Raw genomic sequence first — 22,351 nt, 5'->3', positions numbered from 1 at the left:
GACTGGAACCCAGAGGCAGGGCGGCCAGATGCGGGGCACCAGGGCCCAGCAATCGGGCCAGGGTGGGTACGGAGCCTGCCTGCTGGCTGCTCTGCTCTGGCTCAGCCTCTTGCCCCAGCATGCTCAGGCCGCTGACCCTGCCAACACCACCAGCACTATAAATAAAACGACCACGAGGACTACTCTACCCCTGTCTGAGAGTAAGGAGGCAGGGGCAATAGTGACCCCCAAAGTAGGAGGCAGCTCTCCAGTGCGTGTGTCCCTCTCCTCCCCTCCCTTGGGAACATAGGTGGTTGAAAGGGCCTGCAGGCCTTAAATTGAAAAAGAGGGCCTTGAGACTGGGGATCTTTACATGAAGGTGCTCTCCTCTGCTGGCTATTGCCCACTGATCTCAAGTCTCCTCAGTTCAGGGTCAAGGTTGTCTTATGGTTCTACCATAGTCTACATTGGGTTATGGTGGGAGGGCTTAAGATGACCGTGAACCTGAAAAATAATGGCTTCTGCCAGCTTTGACTTCTGTTTCGGTTTCTTCCTCTTCAGTACCGAGCTCCTTAAGTTAATGGGGACTGAGGAGAGCCCGGCAGCATCCTCCCCTTTGCCTGCACCTCTGTTCTGTGGGCCTTGCTGAGAGAAAGCCTTGGGCTATTCCAACCCTCTCCCTGCTCTTTGTCACATGAGCTATTCCACTCTTGACCTTGGCTAAGCCCGCCTGAAAAGGGAGAAGAGAGGCCATTGCGTCCCCCGGGTCCTGCTGATGCTGACATTTGGGGCACCAAGCACGTGCATCCTGAATGCAGGTGCCTCGCGGCTGGGATTGTCTCCACAGTATGTGGCAGGACCAAATTCCAAGGGAAGATCTTTGGCGGTCAGATGGCTGCGCCTGAGCGGTGGCCGTGGCAGGTCAGTCTGCGTTTATATGGCAGACATATCTGTGGAGCAGTTCTCATCGACAAAAACTGGATAGCCGGTGCTGCCCACTGCTTCCAAAGGTGCGTGCTCCGCCCCCCGCCCCCCCCCCCGCCCCCGGGGCCCTTCTGCTGGGAAGGAGAGAGTCACTAGGAGGGAAGGAAGAGAGGCGAAGGGTACATAGCAGCCATTTCCTTGTGGGCTGTGTTCTGGGATAGCTTGCTGCCAGCGAGAGTCCTCTGTGCTGTTGCCCTGCCCTGGACTGGTGCCTTGCACCCAGATTGTCATCCCTGCTTATCACCAGACTCTCATCTCCTACCCGTCTGACTCTCCTATTACAAAGGTCTCATATTTCGTCTCTCACCCTGGCACTGTCCTCTCCCCCTCCCTGAGACTCAACTAACTAGTGTGGTTGTCACAGTGATATGCACCTTGCTTTTAAACAGCTAGCTGAAATTACTTGTCTCGGGTGTGAGTAAATTAGTGCTGGAAATCGAGTTTTAGCTCTGAAGTGGTCACTTCCGATCTTCTCTTTTCTCTTCCATGAACATCAGGGATCAAAAACTTTGTTCCCTTCAGTATCTGACACTTGTTCACCTCTAGACAGTCTTTGCAGATGGCAGCAGGCCTGTTTCTCCTGGAAACCATTGGTAGGGTGTTCTTAACTAGCTAGACACACAGCACAGGCTCAGTGCTTAGTGAAAGCGTCAATCCCAGGCCCCTATCCCCAAGACTGGACACAGTCGGGACCTCTGTAAACAAGCATCTGCATCCTCTGTCCAGGGCTCTCTGCAGGCGCTCTATCCAGGACATGTCTATTGGAAGTTCATTTGGGTTCAGGCCAGTCTTACACTGGAGCATAGTCCTCTCTATAGGCATCCTGGTACCGTGTGTGTGTGTGTGTGTGTGTGTGTGTGTGTGTGTGTGTGTGTGTGTGTGTGTGTGTTCCTCCTGTAGTGGGAAATGTCACTATTCCTACAGCTGGAGTGAATTAGTAGAGTCAAGTAGATGCATCTTGGGTTCACTGCATGGGCAAAGGAAGCAAGGAGGACAAATGACTGCACATGGGTTCCATTTACATATCCATCTTCCATGAGTGACAGACCTGATGTGGAGGGTCGTGTGGAGGATGTGTGAGACCCACCCATCAGGAAAGTGGGGCAAAGGCAACCCCCATTGTGGTAGATCATGAAGGTATGTCAAGGAAATGCAATGAGTCATACAGCTAGAGGAGCCCTTAAGGAAGGAGATTGAGGAATTCTAGTGGACATGTAAGAGAGCCATAATAGTGAACTGTACACTAGAATATAATGTGTGTTCCAGAAATAGTAAGTTTTCATTTATTCTTCTATTTTCTCCACAAAATCTTCTTGAGTGCCCATGGTTAGATAGGAATACAATCTTAAGAAAAGACAATGTGTAAGGGTTGGGGTATGGGTCATGCCAGACAGGAGAGAGATCTGGGCAGGGCTCAGTATGTCTTTGCTTGTACAAGATGAAGAGGTACAGGTTGATTTACTTCTGATTGTTCTACACAGTCATGAGACTGACAGCCCCATGAATTCTGAGATATCAGAAACCTTCAAATTAATGCTTAGGCTGTGTGTGGTCATAGTGTCCCTCAAGAGAAAAAGAACAAAAACAAAAACAGTATTACGAAAGGAGGAGACGCCTGAAATAAGGAACAGACAAGGTCTGGCTGCCTGTAGGGTGGGTAATCAGGGAGGCACTGTTCAGCCAACACTTACAGATGCTCCCCCTGCAATAGGTCTCACAACCCAAATGACTACCAGGTCAGGCTAGGCTACACCAAGATGAGCAGTCCCACCAAGTACAGCAGGGAGCTGTCAGTGTACAAGCTCATCGTTCACAAAGACTACGACAAATTCCACCGCCAGGGAAGTGACATTGTCCTGATGCAGCTGGAATCGCCTGTGGAGTTCAGTTCCCACATCCTCCCAGCCTGTGTCCCAGATAAAAACACAAAAATCCCTAAAAAAAAGGCCTGCTGGGCAAGTGGCTGGGGGAATCTCAGAGAGGATGGTGAGTACACAGGGCAGGCGAAGAGGGGGAGGGGCAAGACACTGTGGAGACCTTTCCTGTGGTTGGGAAGCTCAGTTCCCGGTTCAAATGCAAGTCTCTATCTTTCAGAACACAGGTGTGGGCTCTCTGACTCCAGAGCTCTCAGCATGCTTGACCCTGGGTACTGCAGGGCACTCAGCAAACAGTGGTTGCTCTGCCCTGGCCAGGAAAGACACAGGGTGTCCTTGAGAAGATGAGAGCGACCTGGCACGGGGCAGGTTGGGTGTGTAACTAGGGACCATTCACCTCTGAGAACTCCACTGCCAACCCTTAAGGGGAAACTACCTGGTCCACCAGCTTGTGCAACCTGTATACATGTGGATCCAGTCACCTGTGGACCAAAAGCCTGAGTGTTGGGAGTGACGTTCTCCTTGTCCTGATTCCTTAAACAACACAGCATTGTGACTATCTGTATCACATTTGCCTTGTGTCAGCTATTGTGTCATCTAGAGATGATCTCAGGTGTGCAGGGAGACATGCACAGGTTCTCCTATGCAGAGGGAATTCGGTGTCTTTGGACTCTGGCATCCTGGGCCACAGGAAGAGCCTGCTGACAGCAAGGGACAGCTGTAGATGTTTAGATTGGGAGTAGAATTCCTTGGCAAGGATTTGACACGAGATGCTTTTGGTTTAGGACAACATAATGGCAAGTTAAATAAAGCAAATAAAAAGTTGGTGTGAAATTTAGGTTCACAGTCTGGCAAAGCAGCCCTGAGGAGGCTTACAGGCAGATGTTTCCCTGAGGTCAGAGTTAGGGTCCCCATCCCTGCTCCTAGTCGCTAAGTGTCAGTCCCACAGGCTGGTCACCAGAACACCAGCATTGGAAGGGATGGACTTTCACTCTCTAAGAGCCTATGTCAGGGCAGGTAGAGTCTTCAGGTCCGGCCAGGCGATGAGAGTGGGGCACAGAGGGAAGGTGTGGCTGGGGCAGCTCTCAGAGCAGAGGACCTGGCCTCCCTAAGAGACTGGACCTTCAGCCATCTTCTGCCATGCCCTCATGGTTGCGGGGCCTGGGGCCAGGCTCCGGTTTGCTGCACATAGGCAGTCCCTGACCAGCCTTGTGGGATGTGCACTGTGGCCCCCGCATGAAGCGAGCCATGCTGTTGTCAGTCTGCTCCCAGGAGATGACCCCGCCTGGATCTGGGAGAGCCCTTGCAAACAGACCAGCTGACCCTTGTGATTGGTCAATGTTGCCAGGCTCGCCAACATTTCTGGGGAGCTGTGTCACTGCTGCATTCAGGCTCCAGAGTCCCTGCATGCAGTTTGGTCCCCACAGGGCAGCCAGAGCTGTTTGACAGCTGGCTTGCCCCTTCCTTGGCTTCTCTGACCTCAGGGTAGTTTCAGTCCCCTAGACTGGTGAGGCGGCTCTGTCTGAGGTCCCCACACTGGGACCTGTGCAGTCATTCCCAGCCTGCCCCTGCCTTCCACGGCCCTCTGCTTGCTCTTGAATGCCATTTCCCCTGGTCACTGCATGCCCGTCGTGAGCCCTTCCCTGCCACTGTGGCCTAGAGTGGCTGCCCCCGCCCCACTGCCAGCAATATCCCTGGAAGGGGAGTGTCACCCTCACTCAGCTGACCGTCACATCTAACCCTCCCTCCCACAGTGCGCCAACCTTTACCTGACGACCTCTATGAAGCAGAGCTCATCCTTATGGACAATGAAGAGTGTAAAATGTTTTTCCCAAGACCATCACCTGGTGACACTAAGAGCTACTACATTTATGATGATATGGTGTGCGCTGCTGACTACTCAATGACAAAATCTATATGTGCAGTAAGTGAAACCTGCTCAGATGCGTGGTCATGTGTGGCCACCCTTGTACCTTTGTCTTGTTTCAGCCCCTTCCTTCTGTGTATTCTCTGGACCTTGTCTCAACCATCTGGTTGCGTCTTTCAAGCACACTGTTGAAGAACAGCCCACTAAGAAATGGGCATCGCTTGTACCGCCTTTGGGATCTTTAGAAATGAATCCAATGGGCCCATGAGAAGGTCAAGCGGATCGAGGTACTTGCCACCAAGCCCGGTAGCCTGAGTTTGATCTGCCATGCAGTCTACTTGGTAGAAGGAGAGAACCAATTCCCACAAGTTGGCCTCTAAGTTTCACATCCATGCACACACGTGCTCACACCCTCACATGTGTACACACACACACATACAATGAATGAATAACATTTAATTGAAAAATAAGAAGCTGATACACCGATGTAAACAGCACCCAAAGGGCTCTCCTCATGCCCTTCCCTTTCCCTCACTCCCAGAATTGTCCTGTCTTAGCTTTAGAAGCACTATGGCTTCGTGCTGCAACACTACCTAAGCATGCATCAGGCAGGATGCAGGCTTTTTAGTCAACAGCCCTGCCACTGTATGGATGCACTATACTCTTCCTTGCTTGTTTTTATCCTAGTGGCATTTTTGGCAGTTTCTGTTCTTTGCAATGGCATTGCCATGAACATGCTTGATGGGTCATCATGCTAGTAGTAGAATCACCATGTCGCAAGACACACATGTGTTCTTGTCTTACACACACTCCAGGCAGCTCTTCAATATGGTTGTACTGATTTTGTATTCCCACCATGGAGAGTTCAGGTTGTTGCACAATGTACCAGTTTTTTTTAGATTACCTACCCATTTCATTTTAACCTTTACATGTGATCTTTTTTCATTCTTTTTCCTTTTGTTGTTGTTGTTGTTTTGGTTTGTTTCCCAAGAAAGGATTTTTCCATGTATCCCTGGCTTACCTGGATCTCGCTCTATAGACCAGGCTGGCCTCAAACTCACAAAAATCCATCTGCCCCTGCCTCCCAAATGCTGGGATTAAAGGTGTGTGCCACCACTGCCCAGCAGTATGTAATTTTTTTCTTTTGCATTTTTCTGATGGCTAATGAAGATGGATATTTTTTCATTTGTTTTTTTCCATTAAGTATAGTCTCAGGGATGTGAGGTTGCTTTGTCACCAGTGGTCATGTGTGTGTGTCTTTCTCAATGATTCATAGGAACGCTTATATTTGGGGGCTTGAGCTCATAACTATTTTGTGTGCAGTCAAAACTGTTGGCATTTTATGGTGAGGGGTCTGAAGCCAGGAAGGAAATGGATAGCTAGAAGTGCCTCCTGTGACTCCTGTTTGCCCTTGTCTCTCTCTTTCTCTTCCCTTGGCTGTCCTCTGGGCCCAGAAGTATACGACTTTGTGTCTTATGTGCACCCTCCCTGCTCCTCGAGAATGCCAGATAATTCTCAAGACCTCCTTCCCACCCATGCTCACCCTGCAGTGTCAGCATGTGTCCTTAACGGTCCTAGCCCTCAGTTAGCACAGTCCAGATGTTCCTTTGTTCCTTTGTTCCCACAATCTATCTTCCCATTCTTGCCTTGAATTTTTGTTGTTGTTGCTGATTTTGTTTGTTTCACATCTATTTATCTAGTCACCTGTTACCTATCTGTCTTATTATCTATCATCTATCTATTGATTGATCTACCATCTATTCATCTGTCTATCATCTGTCTGCCAATATCATATGTCAGTCTATCATCTGTTTGTCTAGAAATGATCTTACCATGTAGCTCAGGTTGGTCTTGTACTTGTACTTGCAATCCTTGTGCTTCTGACTCTGGAGTACCAGGATCGCATGTATATAGTTCCCAGATTGCTCTGCATTTAAAAGTAATCAATTGAGCCAGGCGTTGGTGGTGCATGCCTTTAATCCCAGCACTCAGGAGGCAGAGGCAGGTGGATCTCTGAGTTCCAGACCAGCCTGGTCTACAGAGTGAGTCCCAGGACAGCCAAGTGTTACACAGAGAAACCCTGTCTCGAAAAACAAAATAATAATAATACTAACAAGAATAATCAATTAAGTTATTCTTCACCACCTCTGTATGTATATGTGTGTTTGTGAGTGCCTGAGTTCATACACACAAGTGAGGGTCAGAGGGCAACTTATGGTAGTTGTTTCTCTCCACAACGTGGTTTCTGGAGATGGAACTCATCTCACATGCTTTTTATTTACAATAGAAAGAAAGGGTCAGTCCTGTGTGCTGAGTGGTTCCACCCACTGACTGCCTTCTCTTTTGCTATAACCTGCCCAGACCTGGCCTGCTGCCCTGTCTCAGAAGCTCCAGAACTTTCACCGGGGCCCCTTGCTTCCCTGCTGAACAACTGTCTCTGGCCGCAGCTTACCACCGCCAAGCCTCAGTGATTCCGTGCAGCCTTGGCTCTGAGAAGGCCTCTTAGGGCCTGGCTTGTGCATCCCTCTGAGGGTCCTTCTGCCATCTGTGCAGCTCTTTATCCCCACGGAGCGTCTTCTCGTGTGTTCCCACAATCCTCTCTGTCCCCTGAACATCCCATGACATGTGCTTCAGGGGACCGTGTTGCTTTGCTTCCTACGTTTTGGTCTGAGATAGGAGTATTTCTACCCATTACCCCGGTGCTCTTCCTGTCCCAAGGCCCTGCTGTGCCTGGAGCCCCTGCCTCTCTTGTGGAGCCTAGGAACCCCTGTGGTTCTATCCTGGCTGTGTTGCTCTGCCAGCTCGGCACAGCCTACAGCATGCCGTCTTCTGAAGGAGCTCAGCTAAGGACCTGAAGAGCCACCAGGAATGTTATTAAGCAAAAGCAAGGGTACATGTAGGATGCCGTGCTGGGACAAGGGATTCAACCAAAGATTACAGTCCATGCCTCCAGGCCATTTAGCTCATCACTGACTGTCCACCTTGGGGTCTCTGTTGCTGTGAAGAGACACCATGACCACAGGAACTCTTATAAAGGAAAACATGTAATTGGGGGCTGGCTTACAGTTCAGAGGTGCAGTCAATTATCATCAGGGTGGGCCATAGCAGCGTGCAGGCAGACATGGTGCTGGAGAAGTAGCTGAGAGTCCTACATCTATCTGGCAGGCAAAAAGTGCACTGTCTCACTGGGTGGTCTCTTGAGCATGTGTGAGACCTCAATGCCTGCCTCCACAGTGACACACTTTCTCTCCAGCAAGGCCACACCTACACCAACAAGGCCACACCTCCTAATAGAGCCTAATAGAGCCACTCTCTTTGGGGGCCATTTTCTTTCAGACCACCACACTGACCATTTGGGACTTCAGAGACTGTAACTTGTGGTCTTCCAGCCTGCCGAGCTGTCTGAGCCCCCAAATAATACACAGGACGCTATATTAATTATTAAGCTGAGCCGGGCGTTGGTGGCGCACGCCTTTAATCCCAGCACTCGGGAGGCAGAGGCAGGCGGATCTCTGTGAGTCTGAGGCCAGGCTGGACCGACAGCCTCTAAAACAATACAGAGAAACCCTGTCCCGTAAAACCAAAAAAAAAAAATTTAATTATTAAGCTGCTGGATGTCTGCTTTGTTTCTTACTAGCTAGCTCTGACTTCGTTGTTAACCCATAATTGCTAATAGTATTTCCATGTGGTCTTCACTTACCGGAGAACAGGGTCTGGACTTCTTACTCCTCTGGCTTTCTACATCAGGACTGTCTGTGCCTCCCTTTCCCAGAATCCTGTTCACCACCTAGTCCCACCTATCTTGCTTCCCTATTGGCCAACAGTGCTTTGTTCAGCAACCAATAAGATAAGCACATACACAGGACTTCCCCCATCAAGAGTCATCTCTCATATAGACAGCAGGGCAGAGAGTAGACATTAGGCTCCTAGACTCTCCACCAAATGGTACACAGGGGCTCCATGGTAACTTTGGGAAATGGAGCTTCATGAAGATACTGACCCAAGAGGGCTCCTGTGCTTGCATTTTTAAAATTGCTCCTATGGTCCTGATGAGTACTGCTCAGGCAGCAGAGACAGCTGGTCACTGTGTGTCCCTCCCTGTATTAACCCCACTGTCTGTGTTCTCTCTCTCCTCAGGGAGATTCTGGGGGCCCCTTCGTCTGCTTTCTGGATGGCTCCTGGTACGTGGTGGGGCTGACCAGCTGGAGCTCGTCATGTGAAAACCCGATCGTCAGCCCCAGTGTCTTCGCCAGGGTCTCCTACTTTGACAACTGGATTAAAGAACACAAGCAAGCATCACCTGATCCAAAGCCCAAGGAGCCTGACAGCCCCCCTGACCATCCAAGACCACCTTATAAGCCAAAACCCCCTCTTGGTGGGTATGAATGGGACAGTAACAAAGACCAAGGCACCGTCATCAAGCCGGTGGTCTGCATGGCCATGCTGTCTTCTCTGGTCCTCCTCCTGCAGCTGATTTTGTTGAGGAACCTCTGAAGGAACCACGGGGCCTTGGACGGCCAGCATAGCCTGTAAGTCCACTGAGTATTGTCCCCCACGATTCCATCCGCAGGCTCATCTGTCCATCTGAGGCCACACACTTGCCCTAGGTCAGACCAAACTTAAAAAGAAGAAGAAGAAATAAAAGCAAAAAACAAAAGAGACTTCTGATGTGTTCTGTCTGCTCCTGCAAAGTTTCTAGCTGCTCAGTCTCAGAAGGCCACCTACTCCCCAGGCAGGGACAGTGATTGAGACAGCCAGGGAGCTGGCCTACCAGTATAGGAGCTGACTCTCTCCCAGCTGGCTTCCAGAGACTGTAGTCCACCCCCGCCCCCTGAGGCTGTGTGTTCTTTCAGAAGAATGAGCCACTGGATTGGGCCAAGTCCTCCTCTGTGGCTGCAGCTTGTGTTCCTGGAGCAAGCCCCCATTTAGGGATGGGGACCTCTTGCAAGCCAAAGGTCACAAAAGTGCTTCTGAGAGTTTGACAATGAGCTGTGAGGGTCTCAGAGGTCTGACACGTCTAAGCTCTTCTGCAAGGGACAGCAATCACCCTAATATTATACCTCCATACCCCAAACCCCACCCCTTGTCTGACACGCCCAGCCCACGGTCCTTGTGTCCTTGCTTCAGCCTGCACTGGCTGAGGCCTGGCAGACCTGGCAATGACGAGTTAGCGGTGAGCTTCCTTACAGACCTATCTGTGTCACCAAAACTCCTATTCAGCCTGTGTGGGAGTTCACTGGGGCTCCACACTGCAGTCTCCCCCTTCCACATGAACTGTAGATAGGGAGCCCCTGGATTCTCTGGGGACCAATGATGCCCTGTCAGAAATCCAGGTTATTTGATGAAGTTACAGAAGAGGCTATAAGTGGTATATGTGGGAAAGTCCTGTGGTGAACACACAGCCAGCAATCCCCAAAGCAGCCATGTTGGGTGACGTTTAGGAGCTGGTAGGCTGAGGTCAAAGTCTGAAGCAGGAGACAAAGCAAGAGTTCTGCGTTATTTCTGAGATGGAACATTAGAGAGGGTATGGCCTTGGAGGAGTGTTGAATCACCTCTTCTGTCTCTCCTGTCTCCAGGGGTTGAGTACTTCAATTTTTTACAAAATGCAGAAACTTTTTCAGTGTTTTGTCTTCCTCAAATAGTGTCATTGCATGCAGCCTGGACAAATCTTTACTGACCATACATGAGTCCCTGTGACATAAGCAGAGATGCACTCGGGGCCAGGTATCTGGGCCTGGTTCTGGAAAGAGCCATTTGCTGATAGCTAGACAGAGTTCTGGGTCTTGGTGAGTGGGAGGTAGAAGAACCAGGAACACGAGTCCACCAGCCTGGCTTGTGGGGAGAGCTTCCTGGGCGCTTGATGGGTTTGGTCGAAGGCGCTGAAACCTCCACAGTGCAAGCCTTTGACACTGAAACTGAGCTGCCTCCATCCCACCATGCATCCGCAAACAGACACATCCAGCAGTCGAAGAATTAAGGGAGCAACTCTAAAGTCAGATGGCCCAAATGGGAATAACAAAATCAAAGATAATCCCTGTGAAATAAACAATGAGAAACTAAAATGATTCTCAGTGTAAGTACCCAAAAATGAGCTGGGCAGTGGTGGCACACACCTTTAATCCCAGCTCTCAGGAGGCACAGGAAGGCAGATCTCTGAGGTCGAGGCCAGTCTGGTCTACAAAGTGAGTTCCAGAACAGTCAAGTGTTACACAGAGAAACCCTGTCTTGAAAAACAAAAACAAAACAAAGAAACACTATAAATAAAAAGTAAATGAAATCAAAGTAATAAAAGAGATAATTTAAAATGTGCATAGTTGAATAAAACTTTATTTTAATTAAATTGATTTATTTGTGTTAGAGCAATGCAATAGCACCCACTTGGAGGTCAGGAAGACATTCCCTGGACCCGGTCTTCTCCTTCCACTCTGGGGGTCCTAGGGAGCAAACTCAGGCCTCCAGACTGGACAGCCAGCACCTTTACCCACGGAGCCATCTCAGCAGCTCAGGTAACGTTACAACCAGCTGAACGTGAACACGTAAGTTACTTGCAGGGCATGACTATAGACTGTAGAAGGTGGTAGTTGTGCTCTCTGAACTGATTTACAGTTCTCACTCTACTGAGAAACAGACTCAACCCCAGCACAGTCTCAGCCCTGGCTGTGAGGGATGAGGACCCCATGGAGAGAGAAAGGCAGGGCCAGATGTCCCAGGAGCAAGGCCATGATCTCTGGCCTTTCACAGCCACACCAGCACAGAGCCAGGTCAGGCTGGGAGGGCTATTCAAACCATGTGCTTCCTACAAACTCAAGAAGACCAATTTCTCTCCGCTCTCTTCATTCTTTTTCTCTTCTTATCTATGCGTTTATTTTATTCTTTTCACAGTTTCATACATCCATGTAATAAATGTAATCTTTCTCATCCCCATCCCCCTCTTTTAGCCCCACTCTAGTTCCCTGAAGTTTCCTTTTCCTAACAAGACGCCTTCCTCTTTTCAGGGTTTCCATAGGTGAGTGACAGGGAGTTTAATAAGGTGCTCGCATGCCTGTGGGTGGGGCTTATTTCTTGGAGCATGGAAGGCTTGCCTTGACTCAGGAAGGCTCTTATTTCCTGGGAAGTCTTTCTTGGTGTTGTTTCTGGACACCTGGTGTACCATGTATAAAGGAAATACTTTGTATTCTCAAATTATCCAAGCACTGAAGGGGCCAGGCCACCCCCTACCCACTCCCACCCACCCTCTACCCCCCACCAGCCCCCACAAACCCCCGATTTTAACAGCCATGACAGGCTAACATGGGCTCGCCTGACCTTGCCTCTCCTGTCCTGGTCACTAGGAGGTCAGATACCCTCCTCCTGGCAAGGCACTAATCAGAAGTTAGCTGGCTGGACTGTGCTTTATGACTCTGGGAGTGCTTTATGGACAAATGCACAACTGATGTGCAGAGCATAGCAACCACACAGAGAGGGCCTATGGGCCAAACGACCAGTGGACCAATCAACACAGGGCAGGTCGTCCAAGTCTGGAAGTGCACCAATCCTGAGACTGCTGCATACCCCTAGACACTCCCTATAAGTTTCCTGCCTCCTGATTTCTTGGGGTTTTTCTCAGCCATCCGCTGAGGTGGAGGATTGAAAGGCCTGAGCTAATGGGGTTACCTTGTTAAACAATTGCATCGAATGGGCCTCTTGGTGATTGTGGGGTTCAGAATTTGGGCACAACAGCACCACAGAAGCCGGGGCTGATGTGTAACAGTTCTTGCACGAGATTTTGCGTCCTCTTCAGAGCTGAACTTCTAAGGGTTTCCCAGTTAGGCAGTAGATAACAAGCAGGTACATGGATGGATGGATGGGTGGACAGGACTTTGGTTTTCTTTCTTAAAATCACAGACTGTGGAGTGAGGTACGGCTGAGAAGCAGAGTGTTTACTTAGCAGGGAGGCTCTGGGTTCTGCCCCAGAGTTGAGAACACACACACACTTCCAGTGGGAAAAGGATGGTTACAGTAGTGTGTGTGTGTGTGTGTGTGTGTGTGTGTGTGTGATTCTACTGGAGAGACTCATACTTCTGTTTTCTAGTTCAAGGTAAGAGCTTTAAACCTAATTACTCACACTAATGAGGAGTGACTTTCTGTCACATTTGTAGCCACTGCCTCTGATGTAAAATTAGCTTAGCCCAGTTTCTGAATGAAGCTGTTAAAATTGAGACGGTGTGCCTTTTCATCTCCTAATGCACTTTTGTCATTTTAGCATGCTTTCAACTTGTGTCCGTGCATAGAAACCTTGTAAATATGAACTTTCACATAGTAGAAAGGTATTCACAATGGTTCTTAATATAAATTAGCAGGTGTCCCTTCTTTATTTCTGATGCTATAATAAGCATCACAGCCAAAACCATTTGGGGAGGAAAGGGTTTATTTGGCTTACATTTCCCAATCATAGTCCACCACTGAGGGAAGTCAAGGCAGCTACTCAAGAATGGGCAGAAGCAGGATCCTAGGAGGAAGACGCTGGTTGGCTTTCTGTCTCTGTCTCATGTACGGTTAGCTTTCTTACATAGCCCAGACTCACCTGCCCAGAGCTGGCTTCACCACCGGCAGATGGATGCTCTTACATCAATTAGCAATCAAGAAAGCACCTGACAAACATGCCACAGGCCAACTGAAGGAGACAGTTCCTCAGCTGAGGGTCCCTCCTCCTAAGGTGTCAAGTTGACAGCAAAGGTGAATGATCACAACTCCACTCATTAACTTGACACATAAACTTATCACTGTCAAACCCGAACCTTTCCTTTCTTGTTTGTCCCCAAGATCTCAGGTCAATATAATAATATTATATTAACAGCGGATAGTGGGCAGTGGGAATTGAACCCTAGTCCTCTGGAAGAACAGTCAGTACTCTTAACCGCTGAGCCATCTCATCAACTCTAGCCTAGGATCTCTTTAAAATATCTAGAGACCCAAGGCATGGTAGTGCATACATTTCATCCCAGCACTTGGGAGGCAGAGGCAGATCTCTGTGAGTTCAATGCCTGCCATGGATACACAGTAAGATCCTGTTTTTAAAAATCATAATAATAATATGTTTAAAATATCCAATGCCTCTCAACTGTGGGCTGCTGTGTAGTTGATTGTTTTTACACAGATCCCAAATAATTACACAGATATTTATTATTACTAGTACATTCCCAGTCTTAGCTTGGCTTATTTCTAGCCACATTTTCTTACCTTAAATTATCCATCTACCTTTTTCCTCTGGGCTTTTACCTGTCTCTATTTTTGTATGTCTTTTCTTTTGTTCTTACTCCGTATGTGACTGAGTGGCTGGGTGGCTGGTCATGGTGTCCTCTTCCCCTTCTTCTCTCAGTCCTCCTCTTCTCTTTTCCTCCCTCTATTTATTCTCTCAGCCTGCCAGCCCTGCCTGTCCCTCTCCTGCCTAACTGTGGGTCGTTCAGCTCTTTATTAGACCAATCAGGTGTTATAGACAGTGTCATATCTGTGAGTATAGCAATAGGTCATTATGAGCTGTATCTTTATGGTTTTATTGCTATGTCATCTAGAAGAATAATAATAGTAAGTTCTCCCTTAGGGCTTATGACCTATCTAGTCTCAGGTTATTGCCCTTATCGCAGTGTCAGATAATGGGTTCCAACTCATAGAATGGTTCTTAAACTCAATTTCAAAAAAGAGGTTGGTTACTTTCATGGCATTTTTTCCACAATTGTACCAGAGGAGAGTATTTCTTGCTAGGCCGTCATTATTGTTTGAGGGCTCATAACTGGTGAGATTAATTACTTTTCTCCTCCAGTGGCCTGTATAGCACCTTCTAGCACTATGAACACTAGTAAGTAGGGGTGAAGCTTCCGGTTGGGTAGCAGCTAAATGTTTCCATGTTCTATGATGTAATAATGTGGTATCTTCAGCAATAGGGCCTTACCATCAAGCTGTTGATAGAAACCAACAGCATCGGCAATAGTCTGTATCATTTTGGATGTTTATGGGATCCCATTGACCAACAGTTCCAAAGATGTAACCTGTTCCTGATACTGAGGATTTTATTTGCAGTCATATAATATCTAGTCATGGTATCCCCTGAGATAACATGTTAGCTTCATTTAAACTCCTCATTTTATATATGTGTATATTTTAGGGAGATGATTTGAACCCCCCCAAAATGGTCTGGTTACTGCTAATGAAGAGGCAGGTGCCAGGATGCTTGCTTCCAGTCCCTTCTGTCTTCCTTTGAATACACACACAGAATGTTTAAGGCTGTTGGCTTCTGTAAAACCCAGAGCAGTGTTCAGGACCTGCCATCCCTCTCCCATGGACTCAGAGGTCCTGCTGGAGAGACTGACAGTGACCTGTGGGTGACAGGGAGACTCAGCAGTGAGACATACAAGTGAGGGTCCAGGCTGTTCAGAGTGGCTGTCACCTGGGAGGGGCCGTTTGTGTGGGAGTCACATTCAATCCTGCTCAGTGTCTACTCTGAAACCTTCAGAAAGGGAGTCCGGGTGGAACATGCTAGGCTCTCACAATGAGGTTTGCCTCCACTGGAGACCTTGAAACGAGGCTCAGCAAGCAAGGAGGGCTCACTGTTGAACATGTTTATTGCACAGCACAAGGATACATACTTCAGGGACTCTGTTATTTACAGCACACAACATCCATGCAGATGCCCACTGCCCAGCTTTCCTGCTGGCATGCTGGGGCGCCCCATGCAATCAGGGGCGACTCCCTGCAGCCCCATAGACTCTGTCACTGGGCTTAGGAGCCTCAGCCTTCACCAGCCACAGCCTGCAGGAGGAGGCAGAGCAGCAGGAAGGGAAGGCTCAGAGCACTGCTTGCACTTGACTCTCTGGCCCTTGAAGAGAGGAAGCCTTTTATGTCTGAAAAAGAACAGAGAATGCATTAAGTGCAGCTGCAGGCTTGGCTAAATGAACATAGATATGTCTGCACCCATTCTCACTAAAGCCCTCTTCTGCCTGGCTGTGAGCCAGCCCTTTTATGCTTCAGACCTGCCCCACCCCACATGTGTGTGTATATGTACTCTATTATGTGTATATACATATATCTATATCTATATAAATTTTAATATAGGGTCACAGTATTCAACCCTTAACTAGAGTGGAACTCACTAGCTAGACCAGGCTGGCTTGTGGCTCACAAAGTACTTCCTACCTCTCCCTCCTGAATGCTGGAAAAAAAAGTATGTATCACTATGTCCAGCCATCTTCATTCTTTTTCAGGACTGAGTGTCAGAGCTCTTGCCTAGCATGTGTTCAAAACAAACAAATGAATTATTTTCTCTGCATCCAGAGACACTGAATTTTTGTGGAACATTAAAAGCTGACAGGAAAAGAACCTCCATTGTTTTACAGGCGAACAAACAATCCTTTCTTTAGCCTAGCTCATTTACCTCATGAGCATCATGAGCACAAGAGGAAAGCCTATGAGAGAATTGTACGTGATTCAGCCAGGCAAACAGAACCGATTTAAGCAGCCTGCAGCTACCTAGTATACAGATGGCCCAGCTCTGCCCATATGAGCTCCTCGTGTCTTTGTCCATGTGCAGGTGTGTGTTCACGTGTGTGTACAAGGCATCTGCGTGTTTGTGGAGGCCAGAGATCAACCTTAGATGTCATTCCTTAGGCACCTTCCAGACTTTTTTTTTGAGAGAAAGTCTCTCATTTGAACCTGGGGCTCACAGATTAGGGAAAACTGGCTGGCCAGAGGACCCCAGGGTTTGTATCATAAAAACAAAACCAAAAAAAAAACTAAAACACACAAACAAATGAACAAGAAGTGTCGATTTTAGGTGTGGTGGTACACCTCTTTGATCCTAGCTATTAGGGTGCAAAGGCAGATGGGTTCCAGTCTAGCCAAAGATACAGTGATGCCCTACCCTGTATGTCTCAAATAAGATGGAAGATGGGGAGGAAGGACAAGGAGGAGAAGGAAGGGGAGAAGGAGGAAGAGGAGGATAGCGATGGATGAAAATTACATCTTGGCCACACACATGTAAATGCACAGGGCATCAGGTGAGGACAGGGTCAGTCTTACAGGGCCACCTTCTCTGAAGGAATGGAGGTCACAGGGGAAGATTCAGGGCCGTTAGGCTGTTGAACTACAAGTTCAAATACAGTTTCAGTAGGCTCTGTGAAATAAGCAACACGGAATCATAAACTGGACCTGGGACCACTGTGGCGTGTGGTTCCCAAGGAGATTCCTTGATATTAGAAAGAAAAACAATTAGAACACCACTATCCATTTAGATAAAAACAAAAAATGTTTCATTAATACTTTGTTTATTAAGAATCTACATTCCTGCATGGTGGCGCACACCTTTAATCCAAACACTTGGGAGGCAGAGGCAGGCAGATCTCTGTGAGTTCGAGACCAGCCTGGTCTACAAGAGCTAGGTCCAGGACAGCCTCCAAAGCCAAAGAGAAACCCTGTCTCAAAAACAAAAAAGTCTACATTTCTTATTCTGTGAACTCCCACTATTCTGAGTCACACTATGGAAGAAAAAAACTAGTGGATGGTTTATTACTGGAACCTAAGACCTTATTATATATTTATCAAAAGCTCTTGCAGATTTTGGGACATGCCAAGGACCTTTGTCATGCCCATTACTTTTGGCACATGTGAAAAAAGAAAGAAACCAAGTTTGACCACTTGCTACTGTCACCATGCCTTTAGTACTAAACAGACACCAGGGTCAAGGTTTTAGAGACTTCTGTAATGAGGAAAACATCACACTCATCTCAGTGTGAGAACCAGACGCTCTCCTGGAAGGCCCTCAGAGTCAGATGACTTCCCCTTCTGCCCCAGGAATCATGCCCACCAAGACAAAACCTCCCATAGAGCATTCTGGGGATGAGTGAACACAACACTGGGCGCACACTCACAAGCTCAGAGTTTGGAAGCCGGTGCCCCAGGCCCAGAGGCTGGGTCTACACACAGGTGTTTATATTTGTTAGCTGGTTTGGGTTTTGTCATTGCCAGATGTGCTGTTTAAAGGGAAAAAATGAGGGCTGCAAAGTGCTCAGTGGTCAGGAGTGCTTGCTGCTCTCGCAGAGGATCAGAGTTCAGTTCCCAGCACCCCTGTCTGGTGCCTGACAATGCCTGTAGCTCCAGTTTCCAAGCTCTCTTCCAGCCTTCATGGACACAGCACACATGTACACATAAATAAGAAATAAATGACTGTAAAGAGAAAACAAACTGTAGCACCTTGGCCTGGGTCCATCTCATGTTCAGATTACTTTATTTCATGTTTGTTATAGAGATTAAACCCAGGGTCTAGACCATTCTAAATACAAATGGTATCACTGTCCTACACAATGGTCAACTGACATTTTCCCCCTTGTTCTTCTGGAGATGGAGCTCAGGCCTGGCACATGCTAGCCAAGGGTCTAGGGATGAGTGCCACCTTCATTAGTGCTCAGGACACTGATTCTTCTTCCTTGGGGGCTGCTCCAATGGGAACAGCTGCACTCGCTCTAATCTGAGCTAGCTGGGAGCTTTGCATTCTTTCACTAGGAGGACCCAGTCAGAGCAAGGAGGCTCTTGGAGATCTTTCAACCCGAGGGCTGCTGGGGGCAAGACATAACTTTGCAGGATGGTATCTGTTTGTGATCCTTCCCACACATAGATACAGTTTCAAAGTATTTTAATGATCTCAAGTGTTTTTTTGGTTTTTTTTTTCTGTTTTGCTTTCCAAAACCTTTACCACATCTCATGAAGGGATCTCAATTTTTTTTTCCTCCTGTTTCTTTGGAGCTGAATTTCAAACGGCTACTGTTCAGCATTCTAAATCACGCCATCACACATGAAGGCGTTCTTTTCACGTTCGGAGTTATTCTCACCGTAAAAGGCACATGGGTGACTCTGCTAGCTCTCCCTGGGTTTCATTCTCCTCAAATAGAGGATTGTGAAGGATGCCTACTCCATAAACTGTGGTGGAATCCAATGAGCCACGTGGCCGGAGCACATTGAGAATACAGTGGGCACAGCCATAGGGGTGGCTCTCCTTAAACCCGGTGACCGTCAGTCAGCTAGAGAGCTTGACCAAGGGACTCCCTGTTTCATCATTCACCATTTACAATGGACCCTGCAGCAGGATCAGTGGATCAAGGACAGTCACCCTGGGGGAGGACCTTGCTACTTTATCCAACTTTGATGAGTAGAAGCATTTTCAGAAGCCCATGTCATTGACCAGGCAGATAGACAGAAGTCTCGGCCCTGAATGTTTCCAAGGATGAAACAGTGATTGACTATCCTGACACTGAGATGCTGCCCTGCAGACCTTGCTTAGGGATTGCTTAGCACCCCCAGAGAACCCCCTTCCCTACATTCCCTGGGAAGAACTGCTGGTAAGAACTGACCTCACCTATGAGATCACTAGATTTACCTTGCAAATTTACCCTGATTCCCAAAATTCATGTCCAATAACCTCTGGTGAATCAAGAGATGTAAGCCCAACCAATGGAGAGGCTTGGGAGAGAAGGGGCATAGGGGATGCTCAGTAAAGCAGAGGGCAGGCACTAGGAGTGTTGGTGGCCAGGCCTGGAGACTCTCCTGGCACTTCACAGGAAGGGGGAAGGGGACTCAGGAGTTAAAACAATCACTAATGGTCTAACCCAATGCCATGGCCAGAGGGTAGGGCCCAGCATTGTGGCTGAGGACCTTCCCCTGCTCTGGCGCTGCCCTTCCTGAACTTCCTGAGGCAGGAGTAGAGGACAAACTGGTCAGTACCACATCCGCTGGAGGGGTTCAGGGCTGCCTGAGGAAGGGCAGAAACATGGCTCAGGGGTTTATCTCATGCAGTGTTCCTTCGACACAGTGAAGCCAAACCACCCAGGAGTGACCAGGCAAGGGGAGTGGGGGACTCGGCTGACTTGTCTACCATTGGGCTTCCAAGCCAGCTCCTGTTAAAGGAAGGAAGGCTAGGGCAGAAGACATCAGGTTGCAGTGTGGCAACCCCTCCCTTTATGCTCAGAGCGGTTCTTACTTCCCCAGTGTTTGGGCACCATTGGTGATGCTGAACTAGCTCAGCTCCCAGGTTAACTCTTGAAGCTCCTGGAAGGAACCCCAGTGCTCTGAGACACCGCTCGCAAATCACCGCAGACCCAGCCATCCCCACAAGGAAAACGTAAATAACGATAATAAATTCACGGCAGATTCACAATGATTGGAACTCTGTTGAGCGACACACGGATCTAATGCGCTCATTACTAAATCTTGTGCGCAAGCAGATGCTCTATGGGCCGGTGCGCCACCCACTAACAGCAAAGACGTGTGCTTGTCGAGGGATAGGGTGCTCTTACCACAGTGACCGAACGCTTGGCGTGGGAGGCAGTACAGGGCTGAGAAGATGCACCTGCATAGGCGGCAGCTGTGCAGGGTCCAGGCTCCATGCCCCAGGGCGCCACAGTCTCTGCAGAGGCCAGGACAGGTCAACTTCGTGTCAGTGTACCCCCCTTCTCTCCCGGGCCAGCCGCCTCCCAGCCCACTTGTGCTCCACCCACCTGTGCCTCTGGTCATGCTCGCAGTAGCGGCCGGTGAAGTGCGCAGGGCACACGCAGAAGCTGCCCAGAACGCAGGTGCCTCCGTTGTGGCAGCAGCGGGATCCAGGGACCACACCTGCAGGATGACCTGGGTCAGCGGCGGTAGTGGCCTCTGGAGCTCCCCTTGTCCCCTCCCGCAGAGGGCAGGGCGCCACAGGCTGGGAGGGGTCCGTGCCTGCTGAGTGTGTTTGCTAGGTAAACCTCACTCTTTAGTTGAAGGCTGAAAAACAAGCTAGCAGGAATGTGGGCGGGGCCTGCACAGCCCTTGACACCCTCCAGGTTACTGCTTCTCCCTCCCTTCCACTGCTAAAGTTAGCCTGGGACTTTGTGGACAGTGATTAACCACAGGCCTCCCAGGCAGGACCACCCATGGGTGTGATGCCGCTAACGCCACCTGGAGCCCCTAGGCACCCTGGAGTTGCCTGAAGGTTTAGGGACGAGCCTGTTACCTTGGCGACAGAGGAAAGCTGATAGCTTTGCCAAGGAAACCGCAAGACGTCGGAGTAAACGCGTCATTAAAATTAAATTTTCTTTATTTTATTTTTTTTAACTTGAAGGTGAAAAGATGCTCTGGTTTATCCCACTTTCCCCCTCCCCCCCACCCCACCCCCGGTACTCAGTATCCACTACACCGGACCGAACACAGTTAAGACTTACTTTCTCCAAAAGTCCCGGAGTAGGGAGAGGAATCCCTTGGGCGCCACCCCTCCTGGCTGCCATTCTCTCTACTGGAATTACTCAATGTCCCATCCAGTGTCGTCCCTGGGGGCTTTGGAGACAGGATTTTGGTGACTTCTCTGGCACCGTCTGATTCCCTCTGATAGCCTTTGAAGAACAACAAAGTAAGCGACTGAATAACCAAGACGCGGGGATTTTAGGACTTAGCACTGAAACTCAGAAAAAAAAATTACTTACTATTTACCAGATGGACAAGCTGCAACGCTACAGTCATGAAGAACAGAGGTCTGGAATATTTAAAGGAAATTGTTGAAGTTTCAAGTATACAGTCAATAAAAGCACAATTCATGTGTCAGTCATGATATAAAAAAATTACAAGCATTATAAACATTGTCACACTTGTAGATTTTGAAGATGTACTTACAGTTTAGAAAAATTTTGAGATGAAAAATGCCTGAGAATTTTAACCCCCTAGCCTGGCTTTCTAGTACCTGTGTGACTTGTGTCCTTACCTGGCTTGGTACCTTTTCAAAACGACGACGCCTAGGGTTGGGGAGTCCCCTCTCATCTGTGCTTGGGGATCAATAACCACAGCAGTTGAAATTCAATGTCCTAGTACAGGAGGAGTCCTTCCTCCAGGTCTTGGAATCACTATAGCAGGTCACAGAAGGCACAAGGTTGCAAGATAGGGATGTCGCCTGCCTTCTGCCTGGACCAGAAGACAACAGGGCTGAAGGAAGTTCTGCAAAGGCAAATGCAGAAGCCCTCGGGCTAGGACTGCTGTGCCATCCAGGCTTGAAGGGCTGTTCCTTAGAGAGAGTCCCTCAGAAGCGGGGGTGGGGCGAGGCTTCGCCACCCCCATGCTATTTACAGTGATGACAACAGCAGGGTGGCCAGTCCCCAATGTAAACCACTGGAGACAGAGACAACAGGCCTCCTTAACCTCCCTAGAAAACAAACAAGAAATTGAAAAGGTTGAGATCCCAGCATGAATCAAAGAGCTTTCTGGAAGATAGAACATGGAGACTATTGGGCAGTCCTTGTACTGGACTCAGCTGGAGTGGGGAGCTGGTCAGAGGGACACAGCTGCTGAGTGCTCCCACATGCCCTATGTGCTGAACAGGAGGGCAAAGGGGAGCACTGCAGGCTCTGTTTCCTGGTTGGGGGGGACTTATTTGCTTCCACACATGGAGCCTCTGCTCTCTGTTGTGCAGGCAGCACTCTATGGGGGAGACAATGTCCCTCCCTGATGTCACAGGTGAGGAAGCTGAACCCTGAGTGGATAAACCCTTTGACTAGTAGATCACTGAGAAAAAGAATATGCAGACATCATGATGAGCCCACGGCCCATCTGTGCAGAGATGCTGCAGGCTGCAGCCTGAATCACTGGAGTGGGTGACCTGGGGCTTCTT

The 22,351-nt window shown here is 48.8% G+C and overlaps 2 protein-coding genes across 2 annotated transcripts; one reads left to right on the top strand and one right to left on the bottom strand.

Moving 5' to 3' along the window:
• LOC101827421 (serine protease 40) lies at window positions 1-9,359 on the top strand. Its single transcript, XM_005075452.2, has 5 exons — window positions 1-200; window positions 827-989; window positions 2,675-2,949; window positions 4,592-4,761; window positions 8,842-9,359. The coding sequence occupies exons 1-5, from the start codon at window positions 29-31 to the stop codon at window positions 9,196-9,198; spliced, it is 1,137 nt and encodes a 378-aa protein (XP_005075509.1). The 5' UTR covers window positions 1-28; the 3' UTR covers window positions 9,199-9,359.
• A 5,925-nt stretch (window positions 9,360-15,284) lies between these two features.
• LOC101827682 (cryptic protein) lies at window positions 15,285-21,522 on the bottom strand. The gene is made up of 6 exons (XM_040729560.1): window positions 21,452-21,522; window positions 21,177-21,226; window positions 20,919-21,086; window positions 20,223-20,337; window positions 20,022-20,131; window positions 15,285-15,581 (listed from the first exon to the last, which is right to left on the bottom strand). Exons 1-6 carry the CDS (start codon window positions 21,505-21,507, stop codon window positions 15,469-15,471), a joined length of 612 nt encoding a protein of 203 aa, XP_040585494.1. The 5' UTR covers window positions 21,508-21,522; the 3' UTR covers window positions 15,285-15,468.
• Between the last annotated feature and the right edge of the window lie 829 nt (window positions 21,523-22,351).

The sequence above is a fragment of the Mesocricetus auratus genome, unplaced genomic scaffold (genome assembly GCF_017639785.1).
Source record: "Mesocricetus auratus isolate SY011 unplaced genomic scaffold, BCM_Maur_2.0 Super-Scaffold_100021, whole genome shotgun sequence".
Lineage (NCBI taxonomy): Eukaryota > Metazoa > Chordata > Mammalia > Rodentia > Cricetidae > Mesocricetus > Mesocricetus auratus.
The sequence above is the reverse complement of the archived record's forward strand: the minus strand, read 5'-3'. Positions and strand labels throughout refer to the sequence as shown.